The 14,973-nt window shown below is 37.0% G+C and overlaps 1 protein-coding gene across 1 annotated transcript in view; it reads left to right on the top strand.

Moving 5' to 3' along the window:
* PIGK (phosphatidylinositol glycan anchor biosynthesis class K) overlaps positions 1-14,492 on the top strand; it is a 74,957-nt gene extending 60,465 nt beyond the window's left edge. The window contains exon 11 of the mRNA XM_049808587.1: positions 13,866-14,492. Coding sequence (XP_049664544.1) covers positions 13,866-13,982 — 117 coding nt within the window. The 3' untranslated portion in view covers positions 13,983-14,492. The remainder of the gene's footprint in view (positions 1-13,865) is intronic.
* Positions 14,493-14,973: the final 481 nt, after the last annotated feature.

The raw sequence follows: 14,973 nt of genomic DNA, 5'->3' as shown, positions 1-14,973 counted from the left end.
CCAGCCTTTCTTCCCTGTCTGTGCATTAAAACATATAACTTTACCTCCTTCGTTGCGTTGTTTTAAAAATGAAAGCAAAGTATATTTTAAAAACAATAAAACAATTCTCTTTTTTTTTTTTTTCCCATTACACAGCTCTGTTGAGAACAGTTAGTTGAGCAGTTATCAAAACGTTCTGTTTGATGTGCATGTACATTATTAGCTTGTCTGGGCACCAGTAGGGTCCAGTCTCTGCTGTCATGTCTTGAAATGTGAATTTGTCACTTCTTCACAGAAGTGGTACCCAGCAAGGTGACAGTAACCCCTAGACCATGCTCTCCCTCAAATAGTCACGTCTTCAGGGAGATGCAACTGATGCAGTGTTTTCAAAATGACCATTTTAGGCTGTGCAGATCTTGCAGTTTGGATGAAGAAGTATAGCACCGAACTGCTCACTATTCTGAGGTCACCTCTCCTTTCTTCTTTCCCTGACCTATGAAAACCTTTACATTTAAAGGTTGGCATTGTATCTTCATTCTTCTTTGGCACAGGATGGGAGATCAGTTTGACAGGCAGCTTGGAATAATTTAACTAGGGGCTGACCCTCAAGTGGCCACACTCCACTCTCCCCCATTCCTGTTAGAGTCCTCTGCCCATTAAGCACAGCAGTGAGCTGAAACCTACTGCTAAAAAAAAAAAAAAAAAAAAAAAAAAGGCATTTTTCAGCCTTGCTGGGTAGGTGACTACAGAACTTCTAAAGCCAACTAGAATAAGTAGTATCAGCCAAAACTGATAAAGTGTATGTATATTTGATAAAGTGTATGTATATTCCCTGAAAACTTTTGTTTATATTTATATTTCTCATGAGCAGCTGAGAGAGTGTGAAAATAATTATTACTCTGGAAAGTTGAAATAAATTTAAGCCTTTTGTGCATATCATGGGAGTGCTCAGTTTGCCCTTGAAAATACTGGTAATATGAGGCATTATATGTGAACATAGCATCATCCATTTCATGGATTACGAGACATCAGTTTCATACCCACCAGCATACAGAATTGTCAGGCATACTGTTAAAAAACATATGAAAAGATACCCTGGGTCTGTAGTTGCTGTAATTGTTAGAGGTGCCATGTTGGATTTGCAGCTTCTTTAAGAGGTAATTCCTATAATAGTTTCTTTTTAATAAGCACTATCTAAGATGTAAAATGAAGGCAGAGGTTCAGGAAGGGACTGTAATGTGCCAGGCTTTATAGAGTGCTGTAGATCTTTCTGGTTTACTCATCTGGACTTCAAATAACTGCATGTGAAGGGTCAGTAATAGCTGTATGACCATGAATTCTAAGACTTTTATGTTTTATGTTCAAAAAAATGATTTGTGCTTTTTTGCAGCTGAATCAGCCATGTGTTTGAAGATCCTGTATGCACAAACCTTTCAATATGCACTGTTGTTCTTTCTGTGTCTTTGTTTTGGCTTTGGACTGATTGTGCCATGATCCCCTTTTGTTGTGCTTTACAACCTGCTCACAACTGATTTTAAGACTGTGGTTACTGTTTCTTGTGCTGTAGCTGTGCTGAGAGCTTTACAGAAAGAGACAGGTTCAAAAATGTTTAGAGCTTAAAGTAAACTTCACATAGCATGTTGGCAAAAAGCAAAACAAGGTTAACGGTGAGAGATTCGGATTTGTAGGCTAAGGCCGTAAAGGACCGTTATGTTAACCTTTTCTGACTTCCTGCACAAAGTACGTAAGATACTTTATTTATATTCTCCCTTCTTTGTGGCTATATTGAAATCAGGAAGGATAACTAGAAAAGGGGAGTGAGTAGAAGTTGGTAGATATTTAATCAAAATATTGTCATTATGGGGGGAATATAAATGAAGAGGACAATTATGGCATGTTAGTACATGTACGTGATTACAGAAAGTATGCACAATATTACAGCTGTTACTGAAGAAGCAGTATGTATGCGTCCCATGGGTCTCAATTGCTAACATCATGTGAATTGTTGCACAGTGCTATAGATAAAATATCAATAGCTATCTTGCTTTCTTTTGGGCAGCTGTTATTAGAACTGCTGCTGTTGCTGCAAATGTAAGGAGGTTATTTTTAAGTGAGTTCTGTGGTTTGAGACTCTTTGCTCTCCTTTGTGGTCATAATAAGCTTGTCTAACGTCAGAGCTTTTTTGCTAAAATTATCTCTTCAACCATTTTCACTCTCAACATTGTAGTCCTCTATTAAGCATATAATTCACTTTTTTCATCATTCTCTGCTTCTGTGAGATTTTTTTGTGATACACTGGTCTGCATTCATTTGCATTTGTCATTTATAAGCCTGGATTCTTAGATGTTCTGAGTCTTTTTGGATTTGTCTGCACTGGGTCCCATTTATTTGCTGTTTCTTCAAATATTGGAAAAGTGAATAATATTTAGGTCACTGTGGTGAGTTGTCTCCAGTGGGGATAGCTGAATAGGTTTTTAGTGCATAATGGTATGCAAATAATATACCTCTGCCTCACATGGGAATAGACTAAATATATGCACAAGCTTTCTGTGACCTTAATAGGTTTGTAGGCACCATAATACACCATGTACTGCTGTAGTATAGCATCTGAGGTACAAATACTTCAACTGTGGTTCAGGGCAAAGAAATGTATGAAAAAACTCCGTGAATTTAGTATGTGATCCACACACCGTAAGGTGTGTGGAAGTGTGTAACAGTGATGTAGCCGATTCACTTTTGTAACATAAGTAGTAGGTTTTAATAATAATCACCAGTAATTAATAAAACAGAAGATGTTTAATGTCTTATGCCTAGAACATGCCAATTCGTTACATTGGTAGAGCGTGTTCACGCACGATGCAAGATGAAACTGAAAAACATACAGTAAAATGATAAATAAGTTATTCCATTAGACTGTTTTTATGTTTATGATGTTTCACATGTAAAAGTACCTTTTAAAAATTTTGTTTCTTTTTAGTCTTATTTTTATTACAGGTTCTAGAGCAATTCTGGAAACAGATGCTGCATTTAAACAAGCTTTGCTTTAGTGAAGCTCTCTATGCAAGAGAATGCATTCTTCCTAAAACTTAATTTTACTTAAATTAACTTGTATTTCCACTGAGGGTGGCTTATATTAAGCACAAAGGGAGGCTTAGCGGTTTAGAATTCCATCAAATAAACTGCATGACTAAAAAGAGAAGATGCCAAGCCTCACACTCTTGTACTTGAAAGTATTGTGTTCTCTCTCATGGGAACTTGAGATTAGAGAAATTATAAAGGCTTTGCATAAAAATGGGGAGTTAGAATTAATTTTTGCTTAAGCAGGAAAGTGTCAAAAGCCTATTATGGTAATTTTTCAATTTTGTCTTAACTGTTCACATATTTTAAAATAGTTGTACAATTGAGTGGAGGCATAATTGATGTGTTGTGGTTTCTTTTTTTTTTTTTCCTTGGGCCATCATAAAACATAGCTCAGGTGCACTTAGGCTTGGAAGAAGTAGGTGTGCTAATTAAGTAGATGAAAATTTTCATATCATAGTGAGAAAATTTGCCTAATGGATTGGAATAGTATTCTAAGAATGGCTCCCCTATTTTTAATTACATCCAAGTGCCAAATATCAATATTACATGAAGACAATTAAACCACAGAAACCTTAGTGAGAAAGTGTAATTTCTACCAGTATAATTTTGGGGTTGTGGAGACTATCATGTTCATTATTATAGTAAACAGTAGCAGTAGAAGTCTACATGAAAAAAAAAATGTTACTCAATAACTCTATTCATTGTCTTTTAATGTAAATTAAAAGCTGAAAATATCATGGAAAGAAGAGCTACTGCTACATTTATTTTGTTAATCTTTATTGAATTAAAAATTTATAAATCTTGTCTGTATCGTAACAGCCTATAAAGTGCTAGGGTACTAATTTAAAATTTATGCTTGACCTAAAATAAATTTTAGGACTTCCCTAATTACAGGAAAACTGATTTAGCAAAACCTTTTAATGGCAAGTTAAATCACTTTTTTTTTTTAGTAAATACAGTATTTAACAGAAGAAATACTGTTCCAGAGTTGCTTTCATTTTGGTGATCAGTTTTGCTTGTTCTGTAGGAGGAGTCTTTGGTGGAACAAGCTTTGCATTTGGAATGAGACTTATTGGCAAATATGAAAGTAAGCAAAACTCCTAGGTGGTCATTGATTAGTAAGAATTTTTCTTTTATATGCAGGGAAAGGTCTTCTTCCTAGCTTTCAGCTAATTTTTCTGCAGAAGCCTCTTTGGGCTATGAAAGAGCTGCCTTTGGCATCCCCAAATTATGCCCCACTCCCTAGAATTTTTGTGGCTTTGTCTGCAGTAGAAACTGGTGAAAAGACAGAGATTTGCTGTATTACGGGGATGTGGCATATTCTGCTTTTATCACTTTTCCTGACGGTGCTGAATGACTTCCATCAAGACCCACTTTCAGTTTCTCTTAATGTGTACCTTTGAGTGGTCAGAGTCTTCCTTAGCTCTTCTCTCTCCAAAAGCTGTGAATGGGAACTACCCCACTAAAAGTAAAATATGGCCATGCAGTTTTTGTGAAATGAGGCCTGGATAGGAGGGTCAGCATCCATTCTGGCTGTTAAATTAGTTCTCCAGGTTTCTGGTGTTTTGTGTTTGTGTCCCTGGAATAATAATGCCAGGAATAAGAAAGCCAAGTGCATGCAGGGTTGTGTGTGGAGTGGAGGGAAAGGAGGTGATGCTGTTACATCCTCAGACAAAGGGCATAAGTATTTGTTAGTCTTTACTCTTTATTTTATTGCTTAATACTGATTGTACCAGGCATAGAAACAACATTAGTGTGTGTGTGTAAGCACATGTGTGATTTGAGTGCAAGACTAAATTCTTGACTTAGTTTGTGTTACCTGTCACTAAATATATGCAGGATCAGGACCTTTCTTTATAAAGCAGATTACTGAAGTATGTTATAGCAGATTGTCCAAGATGCAAGATTTAATTCCATTTTCTGGTATCAGTTCAGTGTTCTGTAACGTTTTCATTTCTCACATGTCCTTGTACAGTTTTTATTAATCATTACTTTTTTATTGTTTACACATGAAAGCTTCTCTGATAGACAGTGTTTATTTAAATGGTATTTCAGTGAGTAGTAAAATTAGCAGTAACGGTTTTGCTAGGTTTTTTCTTCTATCTACTATATTTATTCTGAGCTTATGCAGCATAAAAAGTAGCTGTTACCAATAAGCTCACATTGATAAGGAAAAAATATAAATGTTATCAATCTTAGCTTGACATATTTTGCAATGCTGTGATGGCAGATACCTTTCTGAACACTTTTCCACAGGTGAAGGCACTGTTAGCTCCAAATATATTCACACATTTATCCCACTTAACCATGTAAACTTTGAGGTGTTATTGGTGATTTTTTTGGTGTTAAGTTAATTATATTTTGTTTACCCTTCAACAGCATGCTGTGAGGAGCACGGCAGTGTAATTCACAAGCTCTTGACAGGACTGATGAATGGCCAGAGATAGAGATATTGGCAGGCTGCTCTCTAGTGCTCTGTCTAGAATTGTTTTCCTAAATAATTCAGAGGGTTGAAATTTGATGAAATCATTTCCATTTGAAGATGAATGGAAGGGGTAAATGAATGAAGACTCCAGTAATGGAGCAGTTGTGTTCATGCTGTTGGACAGACAAGACAGCATCCTGCATTGTTGTTCCTGCACAAATTCTTTGCATGAGGTTGTGATTCAGCTTTGTGCGAGTGATTACTTCTGTAGTGACTGGCTTTCTTGCTCCGTTTGTGGCACCCTGCCATAGCCAGCTCTCTCCTCCCCTCAGCCTTTCCCAGGGGTTAGAGGCCCTGCACGTTGACAGCTGTCTCCTCTGGCTCGGTGTTCCTGGAGAAGCCCAGCTCCAGTGGTAAGGCTCTGTGAAGTAGTGAGTGATTGCGTATTTTCGGGAGGGAGTACTTAGAACGAAAGACCATCTACAAATACGTGGCTGACAAACAGATGATGGGTAGTAGTACTTATAGGGGACTGAGTGACAACATGACATCAGTAGGGCAGTAACCTGTGGTTAGTTTGGATGGGAGGCAGGAAATGTGCAACTGGTTTGCGGCTAGACAAGATCATCTGTGGTTTGATCTTTTTTAAAGACTTACTCTTTCGGAAAGATGTTGATACTGTACATACTACATGCGGTAGTCTGGGAGGGTGCCTGTATACTCAGCTACACTCATTCATTCTTCCAGAAGGATGGTCTTTGTTGACGTCCATGTAGCATTCAACTGATGAACCTAGTGTCATGCAAATGGCACGTGGGAACAGCGAATATTTATGATACCGTAAATCTGCCATTCTTTCTTAATGGCAGCTACAAACAAAAACTCTTCGCAGGAATGGATCTGCTCTCTGGGACTCCTTGTTCTTTGACACACGAAGTGTAACAGAAATGGCTTTCTGGTGTAGGAGTAATGCAGCCACTAAGTAACTGTCTGTATTGTGCTGTGTCCATGTTTTGTGATTTGTTTTTGAGGTTGTATAGCAGCTAGAGTAGCCAAAATACTAGGTTGATCTTTCAGAATAGTTCCTTTTTCCTTTTCCTTTTTTTTTTTTTTGCTCACAGAGTACGTACAATACAAACTTGGGTCAGAATACTTGTCTGGCATATGAGCGCAAAGCTACTGAATATTACAATCACCTTTAAAAGCTGGGTGGTGGTGGGGAACAAACTGATCTATCACCAGCTGTAATACACTAGTTTCTCACTGAAAATGAAAATATTTTGCTCTAAAAACACAGCCATATTTGATCTTCCTTATATAAATGTGCAGGAACCTTTTGCCTCAGCCCCGCTTCTCCCTCCATCCAGTGTTTCATGCCTGCCTGCCTCTTAAATGTAATGCTGTTTTGAGTTGTGCAAGCTGGAGCTAGAAAATGTGGAGCTCTCCTACACACATGTATAATGTAGCACATGGCTTAGGGCAAAGGAGAACTTCTAAATTATAGTTGTAGAGATTTAAAAAATGAGCAGTAAAAACGATGTGAATAAGGAATATTTATTTGGATTCCAGTTTCTTAAAATGTAGATGTTGAGATATTTGATTAGATCTTGTACTCAATATGGCATATTGAGTATAAGATCTAATGTTGTCTAACATCTGTTGTTAATACAGCCTGTCACCTGGAAATGAATAGATACTCTTGGGATATCCAGAAGAAAACATGTGGTTAGAAGCGTCACTACTACTTTGAAAGGAATAGCATAATAATTTATGAACATCATGATTTCTCCATATAAACAGAAACAACTTCATTTGAATTTGAATGATCAAAATTATACTTCATAATGGAAGTTCGAAGGCATACAGTTAATTTTACGAGATTAAGAAAAAACCTGCCTCGGAGCATATGGATTTAAAAGCATTTGAATGGACTCACTTGTGGTCCAGCGATGCTATGGGAAATCCAAGTTAGATGTCCCAAGGAGGGAAGCGGGAGTGCTGTGCTCCTTAGAAAGGTTGGGCTGGGTCAGTCTGTCGAAGATAAGTATGAATGGTTGCTGCTGCCAGTACAGAGATGTGTTTGTTAGCTTTGGATGTAGCAAATCGCATGCCTTGGTTTGCAGGCCCCCTAGTACAATCCCTATTGTGTTTGCCAGGTGGGCATCATTCATCTGAGTGCTGGCTTGTCTGGGAATTAAACCGCACTGGGTCCCAGGTGCTGGGAAAGCTCCCTTTGATTAGAAGAAATATATTATGTATTGTGTCACAGGTTGGAAGATTAATGAATAAATGTTAAACCACTAAAAGAACTTCAAAGTGCTGTGTAATGCTGAGAGATAAGACTGAACGTAGAGAATAATAAGTAGAAGTTCATTTCTAAAAAGCCCTTATAGATTACGTATTTTAGAAGGAAAGGAAAAACTAATGCTATCATAACAGTATTGTAGTTTACATTATGGTGATTATACAGTTTTCAGAGTAAATATTTAAAATGCAGTTGTTGGCATTGATATGTTAATTTACTTTAACTGCTGTTCTTTCCCTTATCCTTTGTGAGTTTTTGTTGTTGATGAGTGAACTTTCTTCGTTATTCTATCAATATTGGAGATATCAGTAATCACGGCACTGTGGTTAATAAATACAAAATGGGAGATTAGACAAAAGTGCTTTAAATTGTTCTGCAGATTAACAGGCACTGTTTATGTTGGAGTTCTCTTATGACTTTAATCTTGCTGTGGGCACAAAAGAGGATTTAACTATTACTAGATGGCTGGAGTTATTTGATTTCCCCACCCCCCTGTGAGGACCCCAAATCCAAACTGTAACTGACAAATTAGAAGTGCATACTTCCACTAAAAGCTTTGAGGACATACTTAATGCTGTGATTTGCTTGTGATACATATAAATTCATTCTGAAATTAAACTTTGTTGTGTCCTTTTGTCATAAGAATTGAGAAGATTACCCAGTTTGAATCTTAAAATTGCAAGTAAACCTGAATTGATATGGAATGCCTCTAGGAAATATAGAATGTGCTATTGGCACAATGCACTGCATAGCAGAATTTGGTTTTTCCAAGGAGTTTCCTCATCCTTCAGTTTGATATCAGTGGTTTCTTTTTGAGATGAGAAGCAGACGGGTTGTTTCAGTTTTGCATCTGAGGTTGGCCTTGGATTTCAAAGACCTGTTTTCAAACGTGGATCAATCTTTTTTCAGATTTCAATACTGGTCGTTAACACAGACACCAACATAAAATTAGGTATCTTGAGAAACAAAAAAGAAAACCTTTAGTATTGCAATGGAAGAAATAGAAATGTTCATTTAAATGGAGAATGACCAAGAAGAAAACTTGGAATTTTATACCCCTAAATACATAAAATTGACCCCAATGATCTAATGGTGATGGCGAGCGCTGCGCAGACAAGCAGCAAGCATGCTTCACTTCCCTGCAAGTGTTTGCTGACCCCCAAGAGTAGTGGAGGTGGAGAACTCTACAGAGGGGGACGCACAGGACTTCCCCCCCAGTGCTGTAGCTGCTGCTGTCTGCCAGGTAGCCCCAGAATCCTGGGTGATAATTTATACCACATATGCTGCAATAAATAGGCCAAAACAGGGTCTAGGGTACTCTGCATTGAAACTCCAGAGAGAATTAAGCAGGGATTAATTTGAAATACGATAGCTGCCACTTTAATGGACTTGTTGGAACACACAGCACTTCTAATGTTTTATTTTCATGCAGTTACGGATATTTTGCACTCGTGGTACAAACACACACCATCTGCCTCAGGTTGGGGAGAACATCTCCCATAACAAGGATGATGTGCACATTAATTTTCAAGGTTTTGCCTACTTTCTTAAAGCCCTGTTTGGTATAAGATGCTGGAGGAGACTGAAGAATTTGCGTATCCCTTTTCCATTTGGGAATTACTACGTTCCTGACTATGCACTGCTTTCTCTACTGCTACCATCCAAACGTGGGTTCTGAGTTTAACCCAAAGCTTTCTGTACCAGTATTTTTGTCCTTACTGATGACACTAATGCAAAGGGAGTTCAGTTGGAAGAGGAATGTAGGGTTGGATTATAATGACATTTAACACAGTGTTTTCCACGTGAAATATTAATACATGATGTTTTAAATCTTATTTCTGTTCTGATGTAACATTTTAAAATTAAACAATTCTTAATCTAATTACCACTTCAGCTTTAATACTTTATTATTTTTTACATAAAACTCATTTTAATTGGAGTAATAAGTATTGCATGTTTTATGACCTTCATTGAAAGTCTTGGATACTTTCCATTCAGGTCCCTACAGACCCATCCAGTTTGAAAATACACTGTTTTATTCTCTCCTTAATTACAGTACTTGGAGCAACTCTCTGTTAACTGTTTTTAAGTTCCACAGGATAATGAGTCTACCAGAACTAGAAAGCGTACAACAGAAAACTGTTCACAGGAGGAAGCTTGCTGTTGCTTAGCTACCTATCTTTTTAATTTGGAATCTCCAGCAATTTGCTAATGACTAGCCCTTAAGTTGCTAAATGTATTTGTTCATGACACACTGTACTGTTTTGTATGTGCATTTCACCTATGTGTTACTGCTATTATTGTAGAGATAAAGAGGGCGTTTATAATGGGGTTGTATTGTGGCATGAATCACAAACCTAGATATGTCAGTTACGTAAGCACTATTTGGTATACTAAGTTCTTAGGTGGCTACTACAGCAGTGAAATTCAGAATAACTTGAGCCTAACGACCTATTGCCTCTGCTTTCCAGATCAGTCCCAAATATGAGAAAGTTATGCATAATTTGTAAGTACTGCAGCCAATCTGTAGTCTTTTAATAGTACACATTCTCAAATCAATTTAGGCATAGTAAAGATACATAATTAATTCCAAATTAAAATACTGCAACACTTAATGTTTTTTTTTTATCCATTTTGCATTTTCTTGCAAGTGAGAAAATGCCTGGCTTTCAAAAATTGCCTGACTTTCACAGACATTTGCTAGAATAAGACCCTGAACTAGGCAATGTTCACAGCATAAATACAAATTTTTTTTTTATTATTATTTTTTTTAATCTGGGAAAAACTATATTCACTAATGCTTTCTGTTCAATCCTAAAATTGATCTAAAAGGACAGTTTATTTAGGGATTGCTTATGGCCACAGAACTCATATAAGCATAGAGAAAAATTCTGTCTTTTCTAAACCTTTTTCCAGTATGTGGATCTAAAAAGGAAGCGTTTTCCTTTGCTGTTGAGGTGATTCTTTCTTACTTTAATAGTTTTTCCCATTAGGAGAGATCTTGGTGATTCTTCCGCGCCTGCCTGCACAAAATAGTCAAAGCAGCTTCTGCAGCAATACGGTTGAGGCTCACGTATGTTTATAGAAGGGCATCCTGCCTGGGCCTCTGACTTCATTATGCAACACTGCTGGTGTAGCTGTGACAGCTTGGAGTGATGCCGTGCTTCCTCACTGACACAGGTACACTGGCAGTGCTTCTGGTAGTGACACAACTGTGCCAAGAGGAGAGAATCGTTGGGTCTGCTGTTAAATCTAGTGCCAGCTGAAAGCTTGCTGCCAGCCTATGTTGGAAGTACGATTTGCTGACTATTTTATGGAAGCAGTGACTCCATCGTACGTGTAGATGGGTGTGATTCACAGGTGCAAAGTGCAGCTTTTTGTAAAGGAACTTCAGAGCTGTTTGCTGCTCAGCTGATGTGCCCAGCTGGATGAAGATTTGTTACTGAAGTTTTCTATGGCATAGTTATTAATGATTTTAGAAGGATGAACTTGTCAATTTGACAGCTGATTACATTGTTAATTCAGTGATGAACTTTCTTGGGAATCTATGATCAAGTTAATTTAAAGAAAATTACATATTTCAGCTCTTACAGGTATACTTTGTAGCTTTAAACATGAATCTGTGTAACCCTGTTTTAGGTATTCCTAAGGTTTTGATGTCTGTATGCCCCTAGTGGAAAATACTGGCATATTTCAATATAATTTTGTGCTCAATTAACCTCACTATTGACTTACAGATATACAACAGAGTTGCATCTCTTTGCCCTTTTGTTGTGGTTTATGTGTAGATTCCAGTTTCTGGGTCTGTAAATCCTTCTCATGAAGATAATCTATTTTTAAGATTTTTAAGTATGTGGCTCTTGTATAGCCTCATATGTATTTTTGTCATGCCTTCGTGTTTTTAATCCTTCACATTTTAACATTGCATCCCATGGCTTTAAACCGACTCTATGTATGTCCTTGATTTCCCAGCACGGAGCCACTGCTGCACTGGCCGCCGTTTCCTTGCGGAATTCCACGGAGGCTTCAGTACATGGCGTGGCATGGCAAAATGTAAAACCATACTCATAGATCACCTTATAAATATTTATTCATATAAATTCTTTAAAGAAATTAAATTATGTGTTCTATACAAAATAGGAGAGAGAGCCTTTTAGTGTCACTGACTGCAAATTGAAGTCATTTGTCTAGAAAGGGTCAGGTGCCACTTTGTGGTAAGGAATTTGTCTCAGATCCAAGAAAGGAAAGATTGATAGTACAAAGAGATTGATGAAACAGGCACTGCAATATGCATACAAAGTTACGGGTTAATTAGGAGGATTTAAACAAGAAAGTTCCTTTGTGTGGAGAAGTGCCACGTGCTGTTACTTTCAGAAGCGAGGTGTGCTGGCAGCCTTTTTGAACATGCAGAGCTGATTTTTCCGAGATGTTTATATGGAGATGTGTGGTTGTGAATATCAGCGAGGTGGCAGATTACCACCAGCATGTACACTGCAGCTGATGAGTGTGCTTCATAGGAAGTTGGGCGGTTTGCCTATATAGACACCATCTCTGCTTATATCTTTGGTTTTGTTGCTGTTGGTGTAAATTATAATGCTGATTCTGTGATTCCTGTATCAGAGGAAAATCATTGATATTTTAGTGCCACGTTCTTTCGGTGTCTCAGGTGACATGGCTATTTGTTATACTTGTTAATTACAAGCATGGTACTTAAAGAAAACTCCTAAAGCTAAAATTATGTAGCTTAGAAAATGGGAGCTGAGCAATCAACAAACATTGTTTTCTTGTTGATAGGAAAGCTGTTTTGAAAGAACAGACCCTGCAAACTGTTCCTTATTGCATTAAAGTTCACCAGCCACCTGCTACATTTAGTGGAGAGTGACAAGCTTCCGTAGCCAGATTCATGCAGAAATTGAAACAGTATCGTCTTTGGTAATAGTTATTCAGGTGGCAGAAAGAGAATTTTAAATTTGACTTAAATGCAACAAAACCAAAATACTCTTTGTGCCCCTTGTGTCTCATTCTATACAAGGACAGAATAGTGCAGATCTTTTTGCAAGGCAGGAATAAAAAGCTCAGCAAGCACTTCAGTATTTATTATTGTAATAGTAAATCATCTCCGTCTGTGAAGGAAGATCTGTAAAACATACCTGCTGAGGGCAAGAGTAGGCACAGGTATGAGGGACTGAGTTATACTTATAAATACTGTAATTCTGATATTTTTGTCATGATATTCTTAACTAAAATTTTGTATTTGTGTAGCTTCACCTTATTCTTAGCCCCAGAGACAGATCTTGGGGTACATAACAGCTTACCTTCTGCAATCCATTTCTCACTGAATATGAAGTATCTGAAATTTTGTCTTGTCTTACTGCTAAGTGTAAGACAGAAAAGACCTTAACAAATTCAAGCTTTTTAGTGAAGATGAAAAAATTGTTGAAGGGACAGGTATTTGAATTGCAGAATATTTCTACATTAAGGAAAGGCAGTTAGACTCAATGAGGCCCCTGGGAAATGTGATTGACATTAAAAACAATTCTATTTTGTTTTATAATATTCCTGTAATAATGAATCTTAGCTTCTTACATGGTTAGGTATCTGTTTATTCACATAATTCTGAGTACAAAAGGAGCTGTAGAAAACATACTAGGTAGTGGAAAAACAATACTGTCTTTTCTTTTTCACATTTTCACTTGTAGGAAAGCATTTTTCTTTTGTATTAACATGAGACCAGATACGAGAAATTCTGTCCAAACAAATGAGTTTGAACATGTCCCACAACGCTGATACACACCATCAAAGTGGTGTCTCAGGCACAGTTCTAGTGGCCTTTTTGTGGTACTTAACCTCTCTGCTTGAGTGGCAGCTCACCTCCCATCAGCCTTTCCATCACATGAAGAAGAAAGATGCTTCTACTTTATGAAGAAATACAGCTTATTGGTATTTTCTCTACTGCAAGGATTTTTTTTTGCATTTGATAAACATAGTGCCTGTTTCATGTGAAAACTAAGTATAAATTCTTTGGTTTTCTCTTTCTGTTTGTTTTTTTGTTTTGTTTGTTTGGTTGTTTTCCAGAAACCAAAACAAAAGGACTGGCATCCTCCTGGAGGATTTATTTTAGGACTCTGGGCATTGATCATCATGGTTTTCTTCAAAACATATGGAATCAAGCACATGAAACACATCTTCTGAATTTGAGCAAGCAAGATGATTGCATTCACTGCTACTTTGGATTCATTGGTGTCACCTGAGTTCTGTATGCGTGTTAAAATTGTAGTGAAAAACAATGTTGAGATCTTGCTTCTAAAGGTTCTTCTGAAGTCATCTCTTCTGCCTCTTTTTCTGAAAAGAGTCTGACATGGTTTTAATGTTAGACTTTTTTTTTTAACTTTGTGTTGTTTTAAACATATGTTAATGGTTTTCTGAGGAATTTTTCCTTCTAGTTAAACTTAAAGAGGAGGGACCTAAACACAATAACAGAATTTCTGAGGTTGATTGTGAATTGTAAATGGGCAAATTCTTTTCCCCGTACTTCAAAGTACATCTTAGATGTAGTCAACTTATCACTAAAGAACTAGACGTTGTGCAGAACATTATTTAAGATGTCATTTTATCAATAAAAACTTAAGCCATTTTGCAGACTTTGGTGTGACGTATTGAAAGCTTTCTTCACAAAAATAAAAGTACTCTAAAATATATTGATATTTTTTTTCTTGTTCTTTTTTCTTCCGTGTTAAATACAACCCTTAGCTCAGTCCTTTCACCTTAGGCAGTTTTGAGTCTAGGATTCTATGAGCTAGTGAAAGTGAAACAAAAATATATGATGACCTCGCTGAATCTACTTCAGAAAATGCCAAAAAAAGTGAAACTATGACTTTACCATGTCCATTAGGAACCCTTCATAGGTGTTGTATTTTCACTCCAGCCAATATGGAGTCGGATGCTTTCAGGATTTTCAGTGGACTGCATTTTTGCACAGAAGAAAACACACTCTGGCATCAGGATAAAAATGTTATAAATTGTACTATTGTATTCTGTAGTTTCTGAGCTCTTGGAAAATGAGCTTTATCACCTAGGTTTTGTAAATTCTGTTTTGGCATATTGATTTGTTCTTCTTGGACATTTACTGATGAATGTATGCTAAAAGAGTTTTGTCTGTATAATATGCTAATAGTAGTGAAGA

This window comes from Accipiter gentilis, chromosome 8 (genome assembly GCF_929443795.1).
Source record: "Accipiter gentilis chromosome 8, bAccGen1.1, whole genome shotgun sequence".
NCBI classification, from domain to species: Eukaryota; Metazoa; Chordata; class Aves; order Accipitriformes; family Accipitridae; genus Astur; species Astur gentilis.
The sequence above is the reverse complement of the archived record's forward strand: the minus strand, read 5'-3'. Positions and strand labels throughout refer to the sequence as shown.